The sequence below is a fragment of the Equus quagga genome, chromosome 6 (genome assembly GCF_021613505.1).
Source record: "Equus quagga isolate Etosha38 chromosome 6, UCLA_HA_Equagga_1.0, whole genome shotgun sequence".
In the NCBI taxonomy this organism is placed as follows: Eukaryota; Metazoa; Chordata; class Mammalia; order Perissodactyla; family Equidae; genus Equus; species Equus quagga.
In genome coordinates, this window is record NC_060272.1 from 97,443,734 (window position 1) to 97,454,018 (window position 10,285).

At 41.9% G+C, this 10,285-nt stretch overlaps 1 protein-coding gene across 1 annotated transcript; it reads left to right on the top strand.

Moving 5' to 3' along the window:
• Nucleotides 1-2,429: 2,429 nt before the first annotated feature.
• C6H9orf40 (chromosome 6 C9orf40 homolog) lies at nucleotides 2,430-9,878 on the top strand. Its single transcript, XM_046663713.1, has 2 exons — nucleotides 2,430-2,991; nucleotides 7,493-9,878. The coding sequence occupies exons 1-2, from the start codon at nucleotides 2,563-2,565 to the stop codon at nucleotides 7,649-7,651; spliced, it is 588 nt and encodes a 195-aa protein (XP_046519669.1). The 5' UTR covers nucleotides 2,430-2,562; the 3' UTR covers nucleotides 7,652-9,878.
• Nucleotides 9,879-10,285: the final 407 nt, after the last annotated feature.

Here is a 10,285-nt window from a genome sequence, read left to right on the forward strand (position 1 = left end):
AAGGAAGTGCGGCTTATGCACACATACCACATCCACCACCAGATGTTAACTAAGTGAACTTTTGAACTTTACCTGACACCAGAGGTCACATCTTGAAGCACTTCTTCATTCCAAGAAGGGACAGTCTGCCTAGATGAGGACCAACTGTGCTAGCAAGCCAGCTTGCCCCATGCCAGAACGAGTCATTAGCTGCTCAGTGTAAACTTTTGTAAGCCTGTCTCCTTTTGTCTTCCTAGGAGCACATTTGGGCTTCTACTCAAATCTGTGTCTCTTGAGTTACAGTTCTTGAGACCCTCAAATAAACTTTTTGCTTCTTTTGCAGTTTATGCCTCTTATTCCTTGAAACCGTATACTGATAGAAAGTAAAGCAGTGGTTACATTTTTGGGGAGAAGGTTACATTGCTGGGGGAAGAGGGAGGGATCACAAAAGGGCAAGAGGAAACTTTTGGGGGTGATGGATATGTACCTTATCTTAATTATGGTTATAAAACATTTCACAGTGGTATACATATGTCAAAATTCAGCAAACACTTAAGCAGTTTAATTTATGTCAATTAGGCCTCAATAATACTCCTAAAAAACCAGCACAACTAAAAATGTTACATAGGAATGCATACACAGATGGGGAAATTACAAAGAAAAACAAGAATGGTTAACTCAAAATTCAAAATAGTAGTTACCTGGCGTGGAGGAAGGGGCATATAGGGACCTTGTCATGTTCTGGTCCTAGTAATATTCTATATCTGAAACTGAGTGCTGAGTATCTTGCTATTATTCTTTTTTTTTTTTTTAAGATTTTATTTTTTCCTTTTTCTCCCCAAAGCCCTCCAGTACATAGTTGTATATTCTTCATTGTGGGTCCTTCTAGTTGTGGTATGTGGGACGCTGCCTCAGCATGGTTTGATGAGTAGTGCCATGTCCACGCCCAGGATACGAACCAATGAAACACTGGGCCGCCTGCAGCGGAGTGCACGAACTTAACCACTTGGCCACGGGGTCAGCTCCTTGCTATTATTCTTTTAACTGCGTATGTTTTATACAACCTTTTGTAAATATGATAAATTTCACAATTTGGAAAAAAGATTCTGTAGTTAGGACCACAAAGGAATGAACCTGTATTTGCTAAAATGTACTTTTATCCTTTTTCTGCCGGATACCCTCAAAACCTTTTGAATAAAATTAAGCTCTTTCATGTCTGATCTATATCACTGGTTTGAAAATGGCAAACTCTTCATCTGTTTGAGACAGATGGGTTATCAGTTTCAAACAAAGGGGAAGAGAAAGATCAAACAGAAAAGCTATTGTCTACTACTCTAACTTGTAGTATTTCTGTGCTTATTAATGAGTTAAGTAGTTGCCTTATCCTCTCGCAATAATCTTGAGGTGTTTGGGTGTGGGGTAATTAATATATAGGTACTACCTACTAGTTACATGACAATTATCTTCCTTGCACACTTTTTCTCTAGAAGATCATGGTAGTTTCTCCCTTCAAAGCACTTATACATAATTTTGTTTCACTTTTTTTTTACTTGGTTATTGCCTTTATTGGCTATTAAAATATAAGCTATAGTAAATACACTGCTGTAATACGCTCCTCATTTTGCTTGACAATACACACAATTTTGCTGTAAGGAAGGTCTTGGAATCTCGCTTCTGGTCCCCGCAAAAAGTAAGCAGAGAACTCGGCGCTTCCCACATAATTTAAGAGCCACACAAATTTTAGGTTTCAGTTGGAAAAGAGGTGGGCCTCAGGCTTAGCTCTTGGATGAGCTTTTCTAGATGAGCTACACATCTTCTCTTCAACTTCATCAATGAATTTTTAATCAAAAAATCTTCGAGGAATGTGGTGCCTACTTCACTTTCCAGAGCAGCCACTGCAAAACATCCGCTTCGCTGGTGTTTTTGTTTTCACGTGCTGCCTTTCGCTACTTCCCTCAGCCCAGTCTGCCGTTCAGCAGAGTCTCAAATAATCACTTAGCAGCGCTAGAGCCTCTTAACACTAGTTTATTAGAAGTTTGTACAATGTTTTCACCTCCCGGTGGCGTCCCCGTGGCCACTGACTCTAGCAAGGGAATATTAACATACATATTTTAAAGGTTTTAAGTCTACACCGCATTACCAAGCTCGAGATTTGCACAACCCCCGCCCCGGCCCTGAAAAAACAAGGTCACGCCCTCCGCGGGCAACCCGACTGGGCCTTTAATAAACCCGCCACAGGCTTCTCGCCTCCCCGCGGGACGCGCACTTCCGGCCACAGGGGCGTCCGGGAGCGCGCCGCGCGAGCCTCCACCAACCAGCGGCTCCGCCTGGCCGGCGCGAGTGCGCGCGCGCACATTAGTGCGCAGGTTCGAATCTCCGCCGCTTCGCGGGTGCTCCCCAACGTCCGGCGGCACCTGGGCGACGGCGAGGGCAGCGCGTGCCGGCCGGCCGCCCCGCCTCTCCGCTCTCTCCAGCCGCTGCCTCGCCCTGCCGCGGTTCTCGCCCTCGCGCGCGCTCCGCCCTCGCAGCGAGCTGCGCTCGGCCTCCCGCGCCCGGCGGGCTCCGCCCGAGCCTCCGGGGCCCATGGCCAAACGGCGTGCGGCCGAGCCGCTCAGGTTCCACGTGCCTTGGAAGCGGCTTCTGCTCTGCGACTTCCCGGAGGGGCCGCCGCCGCCGCCGCTCTGGATCCCGCCGCCGGGGACCTCGCATCCCGGGCAGCCCCTCGGCGTCCCGGAGCTGCCCCGAAAGCGCAAAATCGACGCGGGGGCCATGACTGAGCCTTTGGCTTCGCCCAGCAAGCGCCGCGACGGCGGGGCCCCGCGCGCTCCGGGCGGCGCGGAGCCTGAGGGCCGCGGCCTGGAGACTGGCGAGCCGCCGCTGCTGCAGCCGCCCGGGCGGCCCCGCGGACCGGGGGAGGAGCCCGGGCGCGCCCGGCCCCCGAGGGGCAGTGGCGACGACGGGGCGGGGCGAGCAGAGCCCCCGCAGGAAGACTGGGGGGCCGCCCCGGGCCAGGTAGGGGGCTGGGGCTGGGGGCGGACGGGGTGAGGGGAGGAGAGGTCACCCTGCGCGCCCCAGGAGGGACAGGTCATCACCGTCTAGACCCGTGTTCGTCCAAACGTCCCAAAAGGCGAAAAGCCGGGGTCCCCGCTGCAGCAATAGCCGCCGGCTCCCAGGCCACACACCGGGGGCCGCACAGCCCACCCACCCTCGGCAGCGTTTTGGGAAGGTCCGCCGGCCTGGGAGTACTTCCCCGAACTGGGGGCAGCGGGCCGTCGGGTGAGGTAGAAGGGGCTTCGCAGCCTCCGCGCCGGGCGGCGTCAGAGGGAAGCGGGAGCGCGACGAAGACGTTGACCGAGAACCGCTTAGGTTCCGCTCAACGACGAACGTCGGAGCGAGAGGGAGCGAGCGCGCCTTCCATGGTTTAACGATGAGTTTTCCAGAATTCGTGATACAAAGCGGGTGACTAATGTGGTGGCCGTCAGTTGGACATCCTGTAGGCCTGGTACAGCTCTTTCGGTGGAGAGGAAGGGCCTCCGTATCTTGAGAAAAGGCATTTTTAACTCACAGTACTAAATCTGATCCTATGCAAAAGGGTTGTTGCTGAAAATTAATTTGGGCTCTAAGGTAAAGCATGTATGAGGCTCATTGGAGAGTTTCTATTCCTTGGGAAACGAGCCTGCCCCATCTCTGCACATAAGACGATCTGCGCTATTGAGTATGGCCGCCACTAGCCACGTGAGACAACGGAACACTTGAAATGTGACCCGTTAAAATGGAGATGTGCTGTCAGTTGTGAAATACTCTGGATTTCGAAGGTCTCCAAAAATTTTATATTGATTACGTGTTGAAATAATTGGGAGATAATGGATTGAATAAAATATACTAAAGTTCATTTCACCTATTTTGCTTTTTTCGTATGACACTAGAAAATTTAAAATTATGTTTGTGGTCGGCCTTACGTATTTATTGGACGTCTTTGTCTTAGACTTAGGAATTCAGCCTGCTGTTTGGCAGTTCTTGGTTGACTTGCCAGGAGCTCTGGGGATAGAAGAACCAAATGTAGGCCTCAGAATTCACACTCGCTTCAACCACTACGTCGCAGCATCCACTCCACATTTCTCCGTTGTCTTAAGTATCTTATGCAGAATTTATCAAATACTTTGCCAAAAAACAAAAAGAGTTGAGGTACTTTTGGCATGACTTGTTCTTGGTGAAAAACCCAATAAAATGAGAATTTTGTAATTGGGAAAGATCTTTTTTCTGTGGTTGTCAGAAACTTTTTTTTAAACATAATCATGATGGGCATTTCTAGATTAGATTATAAATTGTAAATATTTCTACCCCCAGTTTTCTTGGAATTTAGAAAACAGCCTTATTTAGAGTTTTTTCTTCGAATTGCTTTTAGATGTTCAAAATCAGCTTACTTAAAACTGAATGATGGCATTTATGTTCTAAAAGTAGAATAAAGAATTAGAATTTCTGGTTAAATCGTGTCTGGTGTGAATGTGCAAAACCTAAAGGAAACAAAAAATAAAAAGCTAAAATACAGAATGATAGTCATCCAGACCTATTTGATGTGGAGATAAGTACTCTGTGGCTTGAAAACTTTTCTTTTCCTACCAGTTTTGGTACCCCACCCCTACATAGGCTTGTCTTTCCTACCAGCATATACTGACTGCAGTATGCCACAGATTGATAAGAGGGAAATACGGAAATGGCAGGTAGGCAAAAGAGGAGAAATTTTTAGTAGACTGACAAGGATGCCTGCTGAGAATCGAGACACACCTGTATCTTTTTCACAGCAGCGACCGCCTCTGTCAGTTCTCCTTCCTGTAGTCACTACAAGCCCATGGCAAGGAATAGGCTTGCCACTAGCGCTTCCTTCTTCACCAAAACTAGTCCCCTGTTCTCTTTTCTTTTGGCAAAAGCCCAGGAACCCTCATCTTTCCTCCTTTTCTTTGTCTTGTTCTTTAAGCTGGTTCTCTTCTGCAGACTTCGGAGAGGGACATGTTTTCTTCAGCTTCCCTCTTCCTTTTTCCAAAGACACAGATTTTTTGTTTTAAAGGTTTTATAGCTAAGGGAAAACAGGGTATAACAAAAACATGGAGAAGTTAAAAGGCTATCAGTTCATGAAGTAATTGTCTACCTGGTTCCTGTTAGGCTCAGAATAGAACTTAAGTACCTGCCCTCACCCTTGGGATTGCATTTAGGAAATTTTTTTTCTCAATTATCTTCTTTATTTCTATATTGAGGATGCCATCTAGGCAGAATAATGGTACCTCTTTTCTGTCCTAGAACCTCAGAGTATTTCCTGAGTTGTTTCAGATGGTTTTTTTTACTAGAGAGTTTAAACTAGGTATTGTGTAATTAAATATTCATGTATTTTCTCTTGTTAGTGTCACTTTATGCAGATTCATTGCTCTACCAGTGCTGACCCTTACTGTTAGATATTTTAAATAGAAAGTAAGAGAAATGTTTTTCTACTACTAGGAAGAAATTAATGGTTCATAGGCCTCTTGGGATACAATACCTAGCAATATTGAACAATTACAACAGTCCTACATTTTGCTGATGAAGAAACAGACTAAGGTCAAGAGCAGAGTTAGTGGGTGGTAGAGTTATCATGCAAACCCAGATCTGTCTGGTAGCAAAGTTTCTGCTCTTAGCTACTGGGTTATATTGATGTTATTAAAGGACCCATTTTAGGCCCATGTTTATAAGTAGATAATTTGATCAATAGATTTTTCCAAAAGGCAGAGAAATAGATCCTTGTTTTTAACTGTTTGCTTATTAAGATAAAATTTTTCTTGCCTTACATTGAATGATTACATTTTTATTACAAGAAATTCCAAAGAGACTCTTAATTCTTTAAGCCTTAGAGTCTAAGTCTCTGAATGAACAACTTTTTTTTGTGAGGAAGATTGGCCTTAAGCTAGTATCTGTTGCCAGTCTTCCTCTTTTTGCTTGAGGAAGATTCTTGCTGAGCTAACCTCTGTGCCAATCTTCCTCTATTTTATGTGGGATGCTGCCACAGTGTGGCTTAATGAGCAGTGCTCCGTCAGCGCCCAGGATCCGAACCTGTGAATTCCGGGCCACTGAAGCAGAACATGTGAAATTAACTTCTATGCTGCCAGGCTGACCCCTAAATGAACTTTTTAATGTGATTTCCTTTATGGACCTGTACTCACCAGTAAAGTAGCCACTAGCCACGTGTGGCTATTGAGTGTTGACATGTGGCTACTATGAATAGTACTGGAAGTGTAAAATACCTGCCAGATTTTGAAAACTTAATATGATAAAAAATGTAAAATATCTCAATTTTTTCTAATATTGAGTGCATATGAAAAGGATAATATTTGGGGCTTATTAGGTCAAATAAAATATTGATTAATTTCACCTATTTCTACTTTTTTGTTGTGATTAGTAGAAATTTTTTTTTTCTGCTTTATCTTCCCAAACTGCCCCCGTACATAGTTGTGTATCTTAGTTGCAGGTCCTTCTAGTGGGATGTGGGGCGCCACCTCACCGTGGCCTGACGAGCGGTGCTATGTCTGAGCCCAGGATCTGAACCCTGGGCTGCCGCAGCAGAGGGTGCGAACTTAACCACTCAGCCACGGAGCCGGCCCCGAAAATTTTAAATTACATATATGGCTCCTATTATGTCTGTTGGATAGCACTGTTATAGCAAGTATGCGCCTAAAGTAAGAACATGACGTAGAATAGATAAAGATAAATATATCCATCTGGGAAGGGTGTTAACCTTCAAAATAGTCACTTTGGAAGCCTGTATATAATTCCAGTGCTGCTTCCTTTGTACAAAGTATTTTGGGGATGCTTTTGAAATTCGATGCCAATTTTGAACTTCATTGTAACACCATCTTCACTTCATAGTTACTTAAAACAATTTTATAGCCGTTCAGAGTAAGCTGTTGAATTTCAAGGGGCCAGCACACACTAGGTTTTATCAATTTTGGTATACTGATTTAAAAGGCATATCTGGAACCAAATGGTATCTTTACTAAAATGATCAGTTTAAGGTTTTCTTGCTATTTACCTTGTTTATATTTAGCCTATGTAAAATCAATCCCTTAAAATACCAAACCTTAGGAAAAAGACCATGAATAACTTTTAAAGTGTGTATATTTTTTGAATAAATTGTTTTCGCTAAAAGGTAAAAAATTTTAAGACTGTTTTCAGACATTTTCTTTGGTTGAAAAATGGAAGAGAATTGTGGAAAGAGATGCTCTTGGAGGAAATTCTTTTAAATTTAAACAACTAATAGGGAATGCTTTCATAAATCCATGAATATGAAAATGTACAGTTTTGACTGAGTCCATGTGGTTCTTTGATTAGGCAGAATTAAAAATGTGTATTTTTTTGAAGATCCAAAGTAAAAGACTGCAAAATCTTACGTGAGTTTGCTTTTAAAACAGAAGAAAATTTGTTTCCTGAGGAAACTTAACTTTTTCTAAACCATTGATGTACTTTGATCTCTCTCTTTTTTTCCCTGAAGCTCGATGAAGAATTTTGGCAGTACAACACCTTCCAGTACTGGAGGAATCCTTTACCACCTATTGATCTGGCAGACATTGAAGATGTAAGTGAAGACAACCTTACAGAAGCAATGCTTCAGGGCAAGAATGAAGTGGTTGAGGTTGACATGGAGTCCTGACAGAAGGAGCTGAAGAAATGGGCTTTTCTGAATCTGAGGAGACATCTCTAAGTGAATTTATGTATTCTTAAGGAAGAAAGTTATTTTCCATACTTGGTGTGATATCATTCCCAAACCTGAGAAATGAGGAAAAGTTGTTTTAAAGAGAAATGCCTTCAGTCACTACTGAACCTCCTAACAGGGATTTGTCAAGGACGCAGTGTAGTGAGAGGGGAAGTATTTTGTGTGTGCGTTCTTAAAGAAAAACTTAGGTTTAGATTCTAAATTTGAAGATACTGATCTTATAAAAAGGAAGTCTGATAATTTTAGAAACAGGTGGGAAACACTCAAATATTCCTCTTGTCTGCACCAAAAAGTTAATTAGTGGTACATGAAATGAATATTGTTTTATAATAACTGTTATTAATAAGTGCTTTCTAATCTATTTTATTGACTCTTAGTTGAACAAATAGCTGACTTAAACATCTATGCAGACTTAAAATGCGGAGGTCCCTTCTGAGAGCCAGTGTTGTTTTAAAAGAGCTTTCTGAATGTAAGTGAGAATTTCAATTTGGTAGCATGTTTGCATAACTTCCAATATTTGATATTTGTTAAACTCTACCTGGGGCAATCAAAAACGGATAAAGACCAATGAAAAATGAGTAGGTTCTTCACTCCCGCTTTTCCCAGGATAAGAGGAAGGGAATTTATCATATTTCTTAATTTCTTGGTTTTGAACTGCTTTGAGAGCATGATTTTTATTGTTTATTACTTTAGACTTACAGTTCTCAACACTGACAACACTTCAGAAATATTTGCCCTGGGCTCTACTCTTGAGAGATTCTCATTTATAATTGTTCTGAGGTGGGCCTTGGACCTATTTTTTTAAGCACCAATCTGCCTCCTTACCCCCATTCCTCAAATATGCAGAAAAGTTTGAGAACCATTAGACTAATAATGGTAGTTTTTCCTGTTTAAAGGAGATAACTAATTTGAACTGAAGCTTTGTTTTTATTTTGCTCTGTTGATGTCTTTATTACAACTAAATTATTGTGCTGTTATTACTGTTTCATTGTTAAATAAAGTAAGCCGTTTGAGTTATATGAGTTTCAATGATTATGTTAATTAACTTTTGTCCTGCATCAGAATGTTGACTTTGTAATTGAGTAATTCATCCTTGCTTATATATTTTTGTTGCTAATGACATTAGATCCAGAATTCAGGAAGGATGATAAATGCCAATGAGAAAAAAAAAAACCCCAATGTTTTGTGTGTACTGCAGATTTCAAGTATGGATTGATGTTAATAAGAACATTCTAGAATAGAAGGCAAACTGTATATTGCTGTGGTTAAGAGTTAAGGCTTTGGAGTCAGACATGGTTCAAAGTCTTGTACTGCCACTTTCTACCTATGTAACATTAACAAATTATTTTTCATATTCAAGCCCCAGGTTCCTCACTTATAAAATGAGAAACAATAAATAGCATCTACCTCAGAGAGACTGTTTATTGTCAAGCAATGTACTAAGTACTTTACCCACATCATCTGAAGTCTCATAATAACTTTATTGTAGCAACAAAAAAATAATTAGAATAAACATGCTTCCTATAGTTGTACTTCATTCTACTTTAAATTGCTACTCTAAGTTTCAGGATAATGATTGGAATGGAAGAAATAGCAAGGATAGCAAGCTAGTGGGAGAAGCAGTTAAAGTACTGTGGAAAAAAATAAAGTGGCAAACTTTCCTCCCCTCTTCTGTTTGCCCTTAGGGTAGGAACGTGTCCATTTTTGTTCACTGCTCTTCTTAGTGCCCTCAACAGTACCTGTCACATAGTAGACAGTCAGTAAGTATTGCATGAACAAGTGAATGGGCATTCATATCTGTTGATGGGAAGCTAATGCCAGCAATTTTCTAGGAATATAGCTTACAAAACTAGGCCATTTTCCCAAAGATGTGTATACAAAAGGTTCATTACAGAGATCAAATAGTAAAACATTGGAAATTTGTTATATAGTATTGTACAGACTAAGACATTCCCACCAAATGAACAATAAGAGGTGGTTATTTGATGAGAAATTTCATAGGACACCATGTTGCAGTGTCTGAGTGAACGGGAGATTCAAAGTGTAGCTCGGACAACTTTTTCAATCATTGTAGGTCAAAAAACATTAAACAAGGGGCCAACCTGGTGGCTCAGCGGTTAAGATCGCACATTCAGCTTCCATGGCCTGGGGTTGGCTGGGTTGGATCCTGGGTGTGGGCATGGCACTGCTTGTCAAGGCATGCTGTGGCAGGCATCCCACATGTAAAGTAGGGGAAGATGGGCAGAGATGTTAGCTCAGGGCCAATCGTCCTCAGCAAAAAGAGGAGGATTGGTGGCAAATATTAGCTCAGGGCTAATCTTCCTAAAAAAACAAAAGGTGTTAAAAATGTAAGGTAAAGATTCAGGGAAAACATTTGCTGTTGTTAAAGGTATAATATTTTATATAGTTATGTATTTACTGTAAGTTATATTGAATATGTAGAATATGTGAAATATATATATTGAGTTGTGTGTGTATATACATACATATATATACATATCTGAATATAGAGAGATATGAAATAACTCCATTTAAAAAGTTAATTTAGAAATTACCTGAGGGTAATTTGGC